This window comes from Lampetra planeri, chromosome 69, assembly GCF_965212315.1.
Source record: "Lampetra planeri chromosome 69, kcLamPlan1.2.h2, whole genome shotgun sequence".
In the NCBI taxonomy this organism is placed as follows: domain Eukaryota; kingdom Metazoa; phylum Chordata; class Hyperoartia; order Petromyzontiformes; family Petromyzontidae; genus Lampetra; species Lampetra planeri.
Genome location: NC_136174.1, coordinates 1,299,578 through 1,317,461, shown reverse-complemented (window position 1 = coordinate 1,317,461; position 17,884 = coordinate 1,299,578). Strand labels below are relative to the sequence as shown.

The 17,884-nt window shown below is 47.6% G+C and overlaps 1 protein-coding gene across 1 annotated transcript; it reads left to right on the top strand.

The window, feature by feature from the left end:
• Window positions 1–2,765: 2,765 nt before the first annotated feature.
• On the top strand, window positions 2,766–11,591 carry LOC144737460 (E3 ubiquitin/ISG15 ligase TRIM25-like). The gene is made up of 6 exons (XM_078620175.1): window positions 2,766–3,667; window positions 4,483–4,578; window positions 5,373–5,606; window positions 6,686–6,708; window positions 7,334–7,428; window positions 8,797–11,591. The coding sequence occupies exons 1-6, from the start codon at window positions 3,107–3,109 to the stop codon at window positions 9,345–9,347; spliced, it is 1,560 nt and encodes a 519-aa protein (XP_078476301.1). The 5' UTR covers window positions 2,766–3,106; the 3' UTR covers window positions 9,348–11,591.
• Window positions 11,592–17,884: the final 6,293 nt, after the last annotated feature.

Here is a 17,884-nt window from a genome sequence, read left to right as displayed (position 1 = left end):
GTGACACAATACACTACACTACTATACTCTACACTAAACAATACACTACTATAGACTACTATACACTACACTACTACACACTACACTATACACTACTATACACTCACACTATACACTACACACTACATACTACACTACTATACACTACACTATACAATACACAATACACTGCTATAGACTACTATACACTACACTATACACTACACTATACACTACTATACACTACACTATACACTACTATACACTACACTATACACTACTATACACTACACTATACACTACACTATAAACTACATACTACACTACTATACACTACACTATACAATACACAATACACTGCTATAGACTACTATACACTACACTATACACTACTGTAGACTACTATACACTACACTATACACTACTATACACTACACTATACACTACACTACACTATACACTACTATACACTACACTATACACTACACTATACACTACTAACTCAAATCCCAGCTCCCCCATGACCGAAGCTTGACACCCCACCCTCCGGAGGGGGACCCCCCCCCCCCACCACTTCCTAAGACCCCTTAACAAAATACCTTCTACAAGGTTCTAGGTCGAGGTGGATGCTGCTTTGAATCCTTGGAGTGCTGCACTACCGTTGGGTCCTGGGGGGGGGGGGGTGGTCCCCGAGGCTGCAAGCGACCTCGTTAGTAAATGTTGCTCACCAAGCTGGTGGGCTTCTGCCGCGTTGCCTCGTCACCCGGGAGTGGAACGCGCGTCAGGGTTGTGGTACGAACGGTCGCCGCGGAGTTCTGCGATCGTCGACGCGCTGTGTTAAGCCGGTGGACTTACGGGGTTACGTAAATGTGCGCTTTTACTGTTGCCGAGAGTTTTGAAGAATTGGTTGCACTTGGTTGTCAATAAATCTGTATCTGCCACAGTTGGTTCACGTCCTTGAGCAAAATGTTTCAATAGTGCATGACGAATCGAGATGTGGTTATTCAATTCCAAATCTTGTTAAGTTTCTCTGTATTCCTGAGCCAGTTAATGTCCTTGTTTTTGTCGCAATTAAAAAATGTTGAAAAATCCGCACTGGTGCCATATAACAAAGTTTATTGTGGGAATTGCAGGGCAAAGAAAATGGATCCGAACTGCTTTTTCTTGCCCTTGTACTGATCGTGTTTTAGTGTTCTCTGGTCTACTAACACTAGTGGTGAGACTAGGCCATAAAGAAGGCTGCTGTCTCTGGTGTAGGCCAAGCAGTTTCAAATACAATGCCTATATAATTATCAGAGCATATTTTTAATGCATTCATCACAATCACTGTGTGTGGTTACTGCTGACATGATTCTTTGCTTAAGTTTCTGTTTGGTGTTTTAACATCTTAACACAACTATTTTATTGCCATATTTTTTTTTACATATCATTATTATTTTCTCACACTTTAAAGGGACCTATTTTTTTTTTTTTACGCGCTGATGTTGATGTGTTACGGCCGGACCCCCCTGGGGCGCCTGCCCCCCGCCCACATGAGCGGGTCACGGTGCCGGGTTCAGCAAAGGGCCTCGCCCATTGGTTTGTGGCTCCACAAACTGGACCCTGAGCCCCAGCCACGTGACCGAGTTCAACACGGCAACTCCCACCGGTGTCTCACAGCTCGACAACTTGAACGCGACTTTGAGACAGGAACAAATTATTTTCATGAAGTAGTTTAAAGTGTTAAACTTAAAAGAAAAATAGAAGCTGAAAAACGCAGCGCCGCGTGAGTGATTAAGGCGGGGTCGATACACCCGCTCGCTGGCATTCACATGCCTTTACAAGGCGCATGGACATAGTAATACATTAACCCGTAAAATTAAGTTTTTCACTCTAAATCCTTTATATGCGTGGCGGCTAGAGTCCTCTCGTCCTCTGGCTTGAGATGGCTGCCACCTATGGGTCGGATGATTGTCTGCCAGCATTAAGCAATTGGTAATTAAATATTTATTTATTTTCCCCTAAACAGTGTAAAATCAATTGTCACGCACAACGAGTCTGTGTGGAAAATGTCAGCTCGATTGGATCACGGGAAGTGGGTTAAAAAACGACCGAAAGATTTGAACGGTCGTAAGCAAGCAAGCACGCAAGCAAGCAAGCGACCTTAATATAAAGGATTTAAAAATAACCTTAAAGGTGAGGCGTGCACCCAGGGTCATGCCGCAACCATCTCCTTTTTCGCGTAGCATATTTACACAGCGGATTAGGGCTTAGCCACGGGGAGGGGCGCGTGCATATCCATACGGCTATTTTTAGCGCGAGCCTTTGTGTGCAACAAGCGCCGGCAGGGGCGCGCGCGTGCACGCAGCCACCTCCGCATTAGTGTTGGTGGTGTACGTGGGCGTGTGAGAGATAACCCCGGGCGGTGGTGAGCCAGCCGAGTAGCGATGTCCCTCAAAGAGGGCGTTGGCGCGGGGGGGCGATCACTCGCATAGCGGGGGCCCGGCGAGAGGCGGCTGAAGTGGAGGAGGGGAGAGTGGAGGGGGTGGACGTCACGCCCTGCCCGTTCACGGGGAGCAGGGAGGTGGACGTCAGCCCCCACATTCCCCTGTCAGTTCAGTTGAGACGAGTTGAGGTGAGGTGAGTTGATAAGGTGAGTTTAGATGAGGTGAGATGAGGTGAGTTGAGGTGAGGTGAGTTGACGTGAGTTGAGGTGAGTTTAGTTGAGGTGAGTTGAGTTGAAGTGAGTTTAGGTGAGTTGAGGTGAGTTGAGTTGAAGTGAGTTTAGGTGAGTTGAGGTGAGTTGAGGTGAGGTGAGTGAAGGTGAGAATTTGAGATGTAGCAATCCGAGTCGTCTTTTTTAAGCCACCCCTGGAGCGGAGACGTCTTTACTCGTTTACACGTCAACACATTCCAGGGCACGCCTCGTAATACGCAACTCAAACTGTAAGACGTCCTGCTTCCTTGTCACCTATTTACGTGGCTTGTTCCTCGTTTAGCGTCTCAGACGCAGCCAGTGACTGCCTGAGATACAGACAGACTGCTTGAGCTACAGAGACTGCCTGAGTTAGTCAGAGACTGCCTGAGCTATAGCCAGAGACTGTCTGAGCTACAACCAGCGCCCGTCTCTGAGTGGAGCCACGGGGCCATGGCGAGTGCGGCTCCCAGCGGAAGCGAGGCTCCAGGGGAGTTGACCTGCCCCATCTGCCTGGACGCCTTCCGCTGCCCCTGCACGCTCAGCTGCGGCCACTCGTTCTGCCTCGAGTGCGTGGAGGGCACCTGGGATGCGGCCAAGTCCTTATCCTGCCCCCAGTGCCGAGTGACCTTCCCTCGGAGGCCCAAGCTGAGCAAGAACTTCGCGCTCGCCAACCTGGTGGAGCAGCGCAGTGCCGCAGAGAAAATGGCCACCGTGGTCTTGTGTGACTTCTGCAACGATGGCACGACCGCTGCCTCGAAGACCTGTCTCAGGTGTGATATGTCATATTGTGTGACTCATGTAAAGCCTCATCAGGAGAACCCGAAGTTCAGGGATCACATTCTGGTGGCTCCAGCCACGAATCCTGAAGACCGCAAGTGCAAGACACACAGAAAGGAGCTAGAGTTTTACTGCCGACAGGACAATAGCTTGGTCTGCACAACCTGCACCATAGCAGGAGACCACAAGGGTCACGATGTGGCTACGCTGGAGGATGAGCACAAGACACGGGAGGTGAGACGGTCTGCGTGTGTGAGCCGGAGCCTCTCCTGCATGAAGTTATAATTTCCCAGTATGAACTGAACAATAACATCCAACTAAATATCATTGCTCTCTCAGCTGCCCATTGTTCCTTCATATTTGAACAAGCTTGTTTTACTATAAAGTATGCTGAGGTTCATATTCTTGGTTCTTTCGGTAAAGTCACGTAGAAGGGAAATAATAAAATAATAAACATATCAAACATTTCCCTTCTACGTGACTTTACCGAAAGAACCAAGAATATGAATCCCTGCAGTCACGAAAGCTTTCAATCATAATTTATGCTGAGGTTATATTGCAAACATAATAAAACCGAAAGTTATTATCAATCCTGTTGAATGGCAAATGTATAAATGTGCTCTTAGTATATTTGATAAAACTGAAAGACTTTAATGTGTACAATGTTTTCTCAAAATTACGTGAGTGCATAGACTGTGGTTTGTATACACAATGTCGTTTGTGGTAGAGAGAAGCATTCCCCAAAATGTAAACGAAATGTAAATCGACTGGGACTGCGTGAGCCGCAGTGCTCACCACTTAGTAGCCTCGTGCAGGTCTGTGCCAGTTTAGCGCCGCACCCTACAGCAGCTACCGGGTCACTGGACGTGGTGTTCCAGAAATGTCACGTGATTTTGACAGACCAAGTATTTTATGACCGTATATATGTTTTCATCAAGATGCTCTCTAACGAATTTGCCCCCATCACTGTGGAGGGGTTTGTGCGGAGTGGGGGTGAAAGGGGATGCTCAGAGAGTGAGTGGAGTCTTCCCTGGTGACGTCTCTCACAGAAACAAGTAGGAGAGGAGACGCGGGTGGTGGAGGAGAAGATGAGGGAGGCGGAGGACTCCGTGAAACAGATGGAGGCTGCTCGCAGGGACGTGCAGGTACCGTGTCTGGGCCGGACTCGGTGACCCCATGACTTCACCCTGAGTAGGGTTTGTGATGGAGGACAACTCTATTCATTCACGTGGACTATCATTGGCTCTAAAGACATCGTGAGAATAAAGACAAAGCGGTCAATGCGCCTCAATAATCAGGATGAGCAAAGAGATGGTTCTCATCTCCACTGAGAAACTGTGGCAGTGGAAATTCCACATTCCCATATCTCCATACAACTTACCACTTCAACGACTGTTAACTATATTGGTCAGATGAGGTGGTACGTACCTCTTATCCAATACTCTGGTGGCAGAGTTGGGATCACACACAGACTGTTGTACACCATCATACTGACATCACTCAAGCTTTGGGGTTGCCAGTTGGCATTATAGCAAGTGGTTTCATGATCCCCTCTCTTCAGCCATACATGTGGTTTTCTCTCACATTCAAAATATTAATTTAAGGAGGAAGTGGCCTAACTTCCCATTTCATTAAGGCTCTTTACAGATTTCCCTTCACTTCATGCAAAGGTAAACAAAGCATCGTCCTGATAACCTTGCACAATGATAATGGCATGGATGCTAAATGTACTCATGATGCTATTTATTGATTGCATTGCCTCACAGTCCCTGCCAGTTATGGCGAATCGTGTTGTTGTGAAAATGCACAGCGGCGTTATCAGAGGCAGATGAAGAAGGAGGCCTCAGTACTGCAGACTCGTATCACTGTCTGGACACCTTAGAGTTGCACTCGGGTCATTTCACAAAGGACCAGAGGTGGAATTTATTTCTCTTTGCAGGGATCCATGACAGATGAAAAGGCCTCAATCTCGGTCAGATTCACCCGCGCGAGAGCAGCGTTGGATGCGGAGGAGAAGGCGGCTTTAGAGCAAGCGGAGCAGAAAGGGCGTGACCAGCTGTCCCAGATCGAGAAAAAGATCGCTCACTACCAGCGCGAGATCAGCGAGCTCCAGGCAGCAGCCACTCGCCTGCAGGCCCTAGCGCAGGAGAGGGACTCGCTCACGTTCCTGCAGGTGAGCGATGAGTCTCCAGTGTCGCTATTGGCACAGAGCCCTCTCACCAGCAGCAGCAGAGGGAGGCTCCTGAATGAGAGTTCGCATCCACTGGGCTTGAGAACACAGCTCCACTCATGGATTCGCATCACAGCTCCAGTGACTGCCATTTGGAAGCCCAGCTCATATTTTCTCAGTTAAATGAATTTCCTCTCATATTCTTTAACAGATTCCCATTAAGTGTGCTTCATTGTGATATCAACTAAATGTTATTGAAATTACACTTTTTAAATAAACCCTACAACAACAGCAATAACTATGTACACGGTAATCATGATTATCATCAGCCGTGATCTATTAACTGATGGATGAAGGCCTCCCCAAGCTATTGCCACATCTCATGATGCCGCGATGCAACAATCAACCAGTGCCTGCTCATGAGTCAATGGAAGCTAAATTAAATACGAGGTTTCATACGCGTATTAATGACATTATTGTGTATTCACCACCACTTCTGTAAGACCTGCCACGTGTGCATTAACGACATAAATTAATCTCAACACTGATTAATATCAACTGGTCTCACTCTGAAATAGTTGCCCTGCAAATCAGTGTTGGTCCTCATGGGGTTGGCGAGATGTTAACTACCTCGCCTGGTATACCGAAGGTCGGGGATTGGATCAATACCCTGACGTCCTTATACATTTGGAGTTTTCATGCCTCTTTCCATGGTCGCATCGATTTTTCTCCGGGTCCTCCAGTTTTTCACTCCACATTTAGAAACGTGCGTTTAGAGTATTGAGCTGCTATAAATTCCCATCTGATGAACCACTTCGTTGAGCTATCATTTGTGGCCAGGTCGATTCTGAAAAAGAGCTCTATCACTCAGTGGGCCTTACGTGGAAAAATTCAAATAGTTTATAGTTGACTATCAATCGGTCTCACTCTGAAATATTTGCCCCGTAAGTCAGTGTTGGTGATTATGGGGTCATAATTTAAGACTTTGGGTTTATATTCCACCCACGGTGTTGCAGTGGGAACTCCATTGATCACAAGGGATTGGAGGTAGAGTCACAGTAACGCATCTCTCTTTCCCACAGGGGCACCTGGAGGAGACGTGCAGGTAAAAGACGACTATCACTCACGACTCGACACACGACAACATGGGACTGAGTTTGGGGTGTGGACAGTGAGGCATTGGCTGTGTGGGGATGCTGTGTGATGGTGCTGTAATGATGCTGTGTGCTATGTGGTTATGCTGTGTGGTGATGATGCTGTGTGCTGTGTGGTTATGCTGTGTTGTGATGCTGTGTGTGAAGCTGTGTGTGGTGATGCTGTGTGGTGATGCTGTGTGATGAGGCTGTGTGTGGTGAAGCTGCGTGGTGATGCTGTGATGAGGCTGTGTGGTGAAGCTGTGCGATGAGGTAGTGTCTGGTGAAGCTGTGTGATGATGCTGTGTGTGGTAATGCTGTGTGGTAATACCGTGTGTGATTATGCTATGTGTGATGATGCTGTGTGTTGATACCGTGTGTGGTGATGATGTGTGTGGCAATAGTAATTCTGTGTGGTGATGCTGTAATTGTGAGATGAGTGATGATGCTTTGTTTGATGAGTGCCTGTGTGATGGAGCTGTGATGATCCCACGCCTGGTGATGCTGTGATGCGTGTCTATGTGATGGAGCTGTGATGATCCTGTGAGTGACGATGCTCTGTGTGAAACAGTAGCCATGTCTGTTCTGCTTTCACAGGGCAGGGAGGGTTACAGCAGCTCCACCCTCAGCTCCCAGCCAAGAGGACATTGCCTCACTTAAAGTTCTGGAGACAACTGCAGTCAAACTCCTGTGTGAGTTCTTCAGTGTGAATCATGGTGATGGGGCCATCTTGACAATAAATGATCCCCGTGTGTGTGCACGAGGTCGACTCAGCCTCAAATAATTACCTGGATTTTTATAAACATCACCACTAGGGAGACAAAGGCGGCCAGGCGTAGTGCAGGCCACCAACCCCTTCGTGTGTCGTGCCAGCCTTCAACGGTGCTCATTTGCCCCAACAGTCTGTAAAGGCTACACGGGGGATGTCTTTGTTTACATCTTGGAAACTGATGCGGTGTGTAAACAAAATCACCACTTGGGAGACAAAGGTGGTCGGGCGTGGTGCTGGCCACCTACCTCGTGTGCCATGCCAGCCTTCATAGATGCTCACGGACAGCACTTGTCCCAATAGTCTGTGAAGGCTACACAGAGGATCTCTGTCTTTGTTCACATCCCATTCCAGGACCCGACTGAACAGAGCCATGGTACTCAGTCTGGTGTTCTTGGGTAAATAATCGGCAATAAGTCAGTGGTAATTGGGATGTTGACATGGAGTGTGTGCCTGTGAATGTGTCTATGCATTTGTTCGTGGGGGGGAGCGGTAGCATAGTGGTTAGCACACTGCACTACGAACCCAGTTACTTGGGTTTGATTACCCGCCATGTCTAATATCAGTGGCAGGTGATATCTTATCCAGTCCAGGGCCTCTACTGGGCAGTTTCAACCTCAAATGAGTTCCTGATGCTGGTAATGGTCATAATGATGGTGATAGTGGTCGTGATGATGGTGGTACTGATGCTGATGTTAGTGATGTGAGTGATGGGAATGGTGATAGCATTGGTGATGGTGTTGATTGTGGTGATGTCAGTGACGGTCGTGGTGATGGTAATGATGGTGACATTGGCGATAATATAGGTGGTGAAGGTTGTGATGGTTTTGCTGATCGCGCTGATGGTAGTAGTGATATTGGTTATGGTGGTCATGGTAGTGATGGTGGTGATAATGATTATTTTGATTGTCGTTGTGATGGTTATGATGATGTTGGTCGTGTTGGTGATTTTGGTGATAGTGATGAAGATTGTGGTGATAGAAATAGTGATGATGGTAATGATGGTGGTGATTGTTTGTGATGGTGCTCGTGGTGGTGATGATGGTTGTGATGTTGCTTATTGCTATAGTGATGCTGCTGATGTTCATAGTGTTGATGGTGGTGGTGATGGTGAGGTATATGTTGTTGTCATCGATGATATTGATGGCGAGGATGCTTGGTGATGTGTATATTTGTGATGTTATTGTTGATGGTAAAGATAATGGTTGGTGATGGTAATGTTGATGGTGGTGATGGTGGATGATGGTGATGATGGTGTTCTGCAGTGATGTTGTCATCGCTGTTGTCACAGACGGACGCTCACCGACTCTGGACACAAACTCAGCTAATAACCAACTCCAGATCTCATCGGATCTCAGGACGATGACGCGGACCATTGTCTCCCAGGGTCGCCCCGATCACCCACACCGGTTTGATGGCTGGTCACAAGCCCTGTGCAGTGAGAGCTTCTCGTCGGGCCACCACTACTGGGAGGTGGATGTGGGGGACGCGCGGTGGTGTCGGGTTGGAGTCGCGTACGGGACGATCCTACGGAAAGGGGATCATGCTGCACAGCTGCTGGGAGGGAGCGATGCATCCTGGTGTTTAGAGACACGTTACGACAGCTTCTCAGTGGTTCATGGTGGAGTGGAGAATGCACTGTCGGTGGGGGGGGCCCCCTCCCTCCGCAGAATCGGCCTTCACCTGCACTGGGAGGGGGGGCTCCTGGCGTTTTACTGCGCCGACTCCATGGAGGTGATCCACGAGGTTCGGCAGAGATTCTTGCAGCCTCTCTACCCTGCGATGTGTGTGGGGTATTGTAATGATCGATTGAAGATCGTGGATCTGAGTCATGCATCCTGAGGATTAAGAGAGATAGAAACCCAATAAATGGTTGAGAGGGTGGATGGTGAGGAGAGGGCGAAGTGAGGGTGAGGGGAAGGTGGAACGGAGGGTGAGGTTAGTTTCAAGTTCAAGTTCATGTATTAGGTGTAGCCCTGTGAGCCATTCGGCTCTTGAATCGGGTGCAACCGCAACAAACAAAAACACTAAAACATGAACAAGAAAACATCTTAAAGTGAATATGTGACTGAGTGCAAACAGAAATCCGAGAAAAGACAGCAAAACATTGCAGAAAAAAATCACCGTACACCAACGCTGTGTGCAAAAATCCCAGTGGGATGCAAGTCAAACAACCAACAACAACCACAAGACAACTTAGATTAAGGCCATCAGTCTAACTCTGTACTACAACAAACAAACGTGGCTAAACCAATACACTTTTCGAAATCACCAAAACAAAGCCATGAAAGCAATGAAACAGTGATCATAGGAACTGTGACGGAATTTTCACAATAAATGGCATCAACAACATGTAACCCATCATGGGACCTCCTTTGCCAGTACCAAAATATACTAATAGGGGTTTTCCCCCTTTTTTTCTGGCAACAAAACTGACACCTTTTGCAAGGAATCATGCTTACATTAATCACAATACTTGCAGTCAAATGCAAACAAAAAACAATACTCTGATAATTTATGCATTGTCTTTGAAACTGATTGGTCCACACCAGAGACAGCTTTCTTTGGAGCCTAGTCTCATATGGTGTTCGACAATGCATAAATTATCAGAGTATTGTTTTTTGTTTGCATTTGACTGCAAGTATTGTGATTAATGTAAGCATGATTCCTTGCAAAAGGTGTCAGTTTTGTTGCCAGAAAAAAAGGGGAAAAACCCCTATTAGTATAACATGTAACCCAATCAACGGTGGAGAAGCGGGATGGTGAGGAGAGGGTGAATTGAGGGGAGGGTGAGGTGAAAATTGATGGAAGGGAGAGGTGAGCATGGAGGGGTAGGGTGAAGGGGGAGGTTCAGGTTGGCGGACATGAGAGGTGTCTCCGGTGCAGAACAAATCGCAGGTTCGTGTGGCCGCTCCTTTGCCTGCAGTGAGCGCTCACGTCACCACGCCTCCTCATCCCTGCGATTCACCATCAGCACCATCGTCACCATCACCAACATCATCATCACCCCATCATCATCACTATCAACAACAACAACCGCCATTCGCCACTAAGTGGCGGTGACGTCACCACGACGCTTGTGCCAGGCGTGTGCACCTTGAGGCCACGTGAAGTGTCGAACGCCCGCTGGCAGGAGGTCACGGCGCAGACCCAGATGCCATGGGTCGACTGACTGAGACGACTGGCTGATGCACCACCTGTGCCCCCTACTGTGCCAACTTGCTGCGCTTTAGCCACCCGGCGCTCCGCTTGTTGTTGTGAGCGTCACTCCTCCGCCCTCCGTTGTTGTTGGAGGGAGACTGCCTCCAACTGCCCAGTAGCGTCCTTCACGAGCCTCCTCCACAGAGGCCGATCTTGACACCGCTGGTTCCAGTCATCGGCAAGTCCACTCAGTTCCACATCCTCTTGATCCACATCACTCCATCTCTTCTCTAGCCCGTGCCGCGACCGTTTAGCTTCCTCGATCCGGCCGAACAATAGCTGTTAAGGCATGCAGTGGCTGGGCAGGCGGTCTACATGGCCCAGCCAACGCAGCCTTGCCTACCGGAGGAGCTCACCGATGGGGCCTTGTCCAGATCTTTCAAGGATTTCTGAGCTCCTCACACAATCCAGCCTGGTTAAACCCAGGATGGATCGTAGGTAGGCCAGCCAAAATGTTTCCAACCGGCGACGATGCTCCATCAGGGGGGTCCACGTTTCGCAAGCGTAGAGAAGGAAGGGAATAACTGTGACCGAGAAGACCTGAAGCTTCGTGCGGAGCGAGAGACGCCACCTTCGTTGGTCGTAATATGCATCATGAGGGAAATGTGAGCATGAGGAAGACGACGTTTTTGCCACCCAATGGTGTGCAATGTACTGCTTGTCTATGAAAAGACGCCGCATCTCATGATGCGTATGACGACAAAAAATCCGCAGACTACCTGCTGGATCTCCTCTCTGTTTCAAAGAACAAATTTGACCTAAGGTCTTCACTCATTTGCCAGCTTCACATTCCCTATTGCCGTACAAATACTGGAGCAAGGGCCTTTGCTATTAAAGCCCCCAGGGTCTGGGATGCTATTGCCAATACACTGCAACTTGAATCACTACCTATGAGATATTCACTCAAAACTGCTCTAGAGGATTTCGATTTAAAGCTTTCGTGACTGCAGGGATTCATCTTCTTGGTTCTTTCGGTAAAGTCACGTAGAAAGAAATTAATAAAATAATAAAAATAAAACATAATAAATATTTCTGTTTCCTTGACAGACCTGTTCTTCACCTGAAGACGGCTACTTGCGTTGTGGCCGAAACGTCGTGAGAATAATTTTATTATGTTTTCTTTTTATTATTTTATTAATTTCTTTCTACGTGACTTTACCGAAAGAACCAAGAAGATGCTCTAGAGGAGTTGTACAACCCTAGCTGCCACTGCTATTCAGTGGCCTGAAATCAAATGTATCGCTCCGGATGACCGCTGCAAAGTAACATCTTGTGTTTTGATTATAGTGTGCTAATCTTTAAAGATACATTGAAAATGTTTGATATTCCTACTGATACGCCTGCTGTTATGCAGTGACTCATGCAGCCAGCTATGGTTGCAAAGTTTGCTCGTACATGTTAGGTGTATCGTTTATTGTTAAATTGGAATCACAGTTCCTATGATTACTGTTGTTACATTGTTTTTGTAGCTTAATTTTGGTGATTTCGAAAAGGTTCTGGTTTAGCCATATTTGTTTGTTGTAGTACAGAGTTAGACTGATAATATAAATTGTTATAAGGTTGTTATTGTTTTACTTGCATCCCACTGGGATTCTTGCACACAGCATTGATATGCGGTGCTTGATCTGGAAGACTTTGCTGTTTTTTCCTGGATTTTTCTGTTGCACGTAATCACTTTCAGATGCTTCATGTTCATGTTTTTGTTTGTTGCGGTTGCACCCGTTTCAAGAGCCGAATGGCTCGCAGGGCTATACCTAATAAATGAACTGAACTGAAGTTAGCTCCCACACAGCATTATGCAACCAATGAAAAGATAATGCCGCTCGACTGATTCGGAGTGAGACATCTGCTGTTAAACCGGAGCCGGTCATGAGCACACTGCCCAGGTATAGGAAACTCTACACCCTCTCCACAACTGCCCCATCACCAATTGGGAGTTGTGGGGGTGGAGTGTCCGATGGTACAAAATACCCAGGCAGGTGCTTAGTTTTGGTGGGGCTGATGATAAGGCCCCAACTCCCGGTGGCAAGTTCCAGGTTCAGCATCAGCGCCTCCTACTCCTCCTCTGAGTGAGCAGCATTCACCATATCATTCGCATACGTAACATGGTTGAGTAATAGGGAGTCATCCCTTGACCGCACCCGGGCATCGATCAGCCTCCCATTATATCTGGACCAGATGGAAATTCCTCCGGTACAGCTATTGAATCCTTCACGAACGCCGTGGTCAAAATAGATGTTAAATAATGTGGGAGCAAGAGGACATCCCTGTCGCATCCCAAGGTGTACAGTGTTGTATCTATACCCCTTTTTTTATATTAAGAATAATTAGGCCAAAATGTTTCTATATATTTTTTAATTAAATAATGAAAACAACCCACTACTCGCCACATTCCACGCCGGGCATCTGGGAAAGTGGAATGCCACCAAAAACAGCAAACGTCAGGACCTCCCCATCAACCTTTGTCTTCCAACGGTTCGGCACAAACATGCCAGCCATCAAATAGAGAGGGGTCTGGCCTCGGGGCGACCCACTCAGGGGGAGGAGGGGTCAAAATGTCGAGAGGGGGGTCTGTGCTGGCATAGCTGGGACGTCTGTTTTCGGTTGTTTTTCTCTCGCAAGAGATGCGCAGAGGGGAGGGGGTTTTTTTCACGTTTTTGGGTTTTAAACACAAACGCACATCACGCAGTGCAGTCTGGTTCGAGTCGCGCTCAGTCTTGCTATCGGCTTGCGACGGGGCTCGCAAGGGAGTTGGGGTGCGTCGTGCCTCGAGGAGAGATGGGACGACGAGGGGTCGTTAGAGTGACAGTCTGATGGCAGTCTGGTTCGAGTCGTGTTCGGTGTGACTCAAGCTTGCGACGCAGAGTTGCGAGGGAGGCTCATAAGGGAGACAGGGCGGAGGCTTGCCGAGGCATCAACAAACCATGGGTCGTGCCTCGAGGAGAGATGGAACGAAGTGGCGAGGTGTGGTTAAGTGCGAGTGGAGCTGGCAGCTGCACGAACAAAGGAAAGCACGGAGAAATGAGAGAGAGAGAGTGACGAGTGACAACAAGCGATCAACCTGTAGAAAAGGGCGGAAATCGCCAAGCGTCGACCAAGCGAGCATCGCAAAGGACGAGCAGCAGCGGATGAGCAACGAGAGCCATCGTTCATCGCCAGAGCGCTCCAAGCCGGTGAGCGCGCACAGCCGCGTCGTCCAGAGCCTGAGCCAACACAGCCCTGAAGTAAGGGCGGGTGTCCGTGTGAAGTTGGCAGCGATCAAGGAGAGAGAGAGCGCACGAGCAGCACCACCCGGGCGTCACCGAGCGTCGTGCACGCTATCCGACGGCGGAATCATCGCGCACCACGACGGCGATCGTCGTGCCGACGCCACTCATCAAGCAGTGGAGAGAGAGAGAGTGCACGAGCAGCACCAAGCCCCCGGAACCATCAAGCGCCAAGCATCCAAGTTTCTTCAAGGAACATCGTGGCAACGCCGCTCAATCTAGCAGTGGAGAGAGAAAGCAGGACGGGCTCGCTGCTGCCACGCCCAAGCGAGAGAGAACCTCTCTGGCTGTTGGTGGTATATCCCCCTCCCCCACCCCCTGCAAGCTAACGACACAACTCCCGGCTCTAAAAAAAAAATCATTTTTCAAGGAGACAACGCACACACAACACGCACACGAATAAGACTTTCAAAAAGTTATCTTTGTGTTTCGGAAAGGGTTGCAATTTCAAGTTGGTACGTTCAATATCAACTGATCGTGCAAAACAGTTGCTACCGTCGAGTTACATGAATAAGAAATGTTTCAGTCATTTATTTTCGTTAATTGCATAATCTTGCCGATGAATCTATTGACATATACTTTTGCCTTTGCATATTAGAGTGTCATATTTTTGTTTAGAATTAAAATTGCTTAACACCAAGTGTTCGAGTGCTTCTTTCCCAGTCCATGCAAAACTGTCTTATTCGTAAGAACTGTAACCTGCGTTGAAATATGAATTTGGAGACCTAACATAACATAAACACACTAAGATAATCAATAAATGTTTAATCAAAGATAATAGTTTTATCCTGATTGATACAACTTTGGATAACGAAGCTAAGTCTAATTATCATAACTGCACACATTAACATAATCGCAAGCACTCGCATAAATTAATACGATTATCTCTGTGATTATCATAATGTATGCATATAATTAGCATAATTTATGCGAATTTCGCATTTTTTTTTTCTTTTTTTGTTATCAAAATTTCATAATCCGGCATATACAACAACAGGAAATGGCTCTGACTCCCGGCCACGTAGTTTTCCCGGTGCCGCTCACCATCATGAAGGCCCTTAATGATCATGAGCAGAGGGTCAGGGACTCCGAAAGCACGAAGAACAACCGAAAGCCTACTGATGGTATCATCGGCCTTGACCAGGTCAATAAAGCAGAGTTGTAGGTCTTGTTGGAATTCCCTACACCTCTGCTGTAGCAGACGGACAGAAAATATGGCATGTGCAGGACCGCCCTTTCCTGAAACGGCATTGGGGCTCCACAAGCCTCTCCTGCCTAGAAAGCCGCGTGCTTAGCAAGGCGATTTTGAATAATCCATGCCAGGACCTTTCCCGGCACACTGAGGAGTGAGATGCCCCTGTAGTTGTTACAGTCTGTGCGGTCCCCCTTCTTAAAGAAGGGGACCACCAGGGTATCCTTCCAATCCTGCGGAACACGTCCAGTGTTCCAGACTATTGTTATGTCATGTAGGGCAGTCTGTGCACAAACGCCACCCTCCCTCAGTATTTCGGTTGGGAGATCATCTCTGCCCGGTGCCTTTCCTGGTCTCAGACTCTGGATCGCCTTCAGTACTTCTGTAATATGAGAATATATCCGGCTCACTGACGTATCACAACTTGTCATGGTGATTGGCTCTGCCGGTCCTGGTTTACAGCCAATGGGGGGAAGCCTGGGGGCATGGCCCTGACGTGATGGAAGGGTGACAACTATGCAGATTGGTTCTGCTGGCTTTGGCCTCAGCCAATGGGGAGATGAGTCAGGGGCGTGGTCCCGGGAGCTGACAAGGGAGCCTGGAAGATTCGATGCAGGCTAACGAGGATTGGCGGAAACGTGCCACGTGACCCGGGTATTAAATCGGGGTAGAGAGGAACGACACGTGGTCAGAACGGGAACGAACGGAGGAAGGGGCCACGCGGGAGCGGGGCTCCGAGTTGCCATGTGGCAGTGCGTCTCTCTCTATCTGTCCCTCTCACACTGCCTATCAGCAGCGTGAAGTAACTGTAACCTAAAGTGAATAAAAGACAGATTCCAGAAGTCGTCTCAAAGAGCTTTATTACACTTCCACAACAGATGGCACCTCAGCAGCCCACTCGAGCTCCACCGCCGGCCTGACACCGTCGTCGGAGGAGTAGAGGAAGCGATCCGGCGCCTGCTGGCTCCTTTCTACCATAGGGAGGCGTCAGAGGCAGCCTCCTTGTGCTCCACTGCCCCTTCCCTGCTCCCCACCGGGTGTCCAAGCTGGAAGCGTGGCAGGTTTCTGGGTACCGCTCTCGTTCCCTGCTGGCTGGAGTTCAAGAGCGGAGAGGCCTGGGGTCTTCTTCCATTCACCCTCTACTTCCTGGTGGTGATTGACACTTTGTTTGCTGCAGGTGTTTCAAAATTTCAATCACCCACTTTCCCTATGCAGGTGTATTTTCTTTTTGCCACTTATTTGTACCATGGGACACAATACACTACACTACTATACTCTACACTAAACAATACACTACTATAGACTACTATACACTACACTATACACTACTGTAGACTACTATACACTACACTATACACTACTATACACTACACTATACACTACACTATACACTACATTATACACTACATACTACACTACTATACACTACACTATACAATACACAATACACTGCTATAGACTACTATACACTACACTATACACTACTATACACTACTCTATACACTACTGTAGACTACTATACACTACACTATACACTACTATACACTACATTATACACTACACTACACACTACACTATACACTAATATACACTACACTATACACTACACACTATACACTACTAACTCAAATCCCAGCTCCCCCATGACCGAAGCTTGACACCCCAACCTCCAGAGGGGGACCCCCCCCCCCACCACTTCCTAAGACCCCTTATGAAAAGACCTTCTAGAAGATTCTAGGTCGAGGTGGGGGGGTGGTCCCCGTGAGTAAATGTTGCGCACCAAGCTGGTGGGCTTCTGCCGCGTTGCCTCGTCACCCGGGAGCGGAGCGTGCGTCAGGGTTGTGGTACGAACGGTCGCCGCGGAGTTCTGCGATCGTCGAGGCGCTGTGGGGTCGCCGTGTTAAGCCGGTGGACTTACGGGGTTACGTAAACGTGCGCTTTTACTGTTGCCGAGAATTTTGAAGAATTGGCTGCACTTGGTTGTCAATAAATTTGTATCTGCCACAGTTGGTTTACGTCCTTGAGCAAAGTGTTTCAATATTGCATGACGAATCGAGATGTGGTTATTCAATTCCAAATCTTGTTAAGTTTCTCTGTATTCCTGAGCCAGTTAATGTCCTTGTTTTTGTCGCAATTAAAGCAATGTTGAAAAATCCGCGCTGGTGCCCTATAAGAAAATTTTTAGGAATTGCAGGGAAAAGAAAATGGATCCTAACTGCTTTCTCTTGCCTTTGTACTGATCGTGTTTTAGTATTCTCTGGTCTACTAACATTGATGGTGAGACTAGGCCATAAAGAAGTCTGCTGTCTCTGGTGTAGGCCTTTACATTATCAAAGCATGTTCTGTTTGCATATTCACCACAAGTACTGTGTGTGGTTAATGCAGACATTATTCCTCGCAAAAGTTTCTGTTTGGTGTTTTAACATCTTAACACAACTCCTGTTTAATTGCCAGAAAGGGTAACACTTATTCTTATATTTTGATATTGGCAAGGGAGGTCCCATGAGATGTTACGATGTTCAAATGCAAAATTGATGTCTTTTGCAAGGAATAAAGTCTGCATTAACCACACAAACGTATTTGGTGTTCGAACATCTTAACACAACTCCTGTTTTATTGCCAGAAATGGTAAAACCTATTATTACTATTATTTTCTCACACTTTTATACCGGCAAATAAGCTACTATTTAGTTTTTACGTGCTGATGTTGATGTGATACA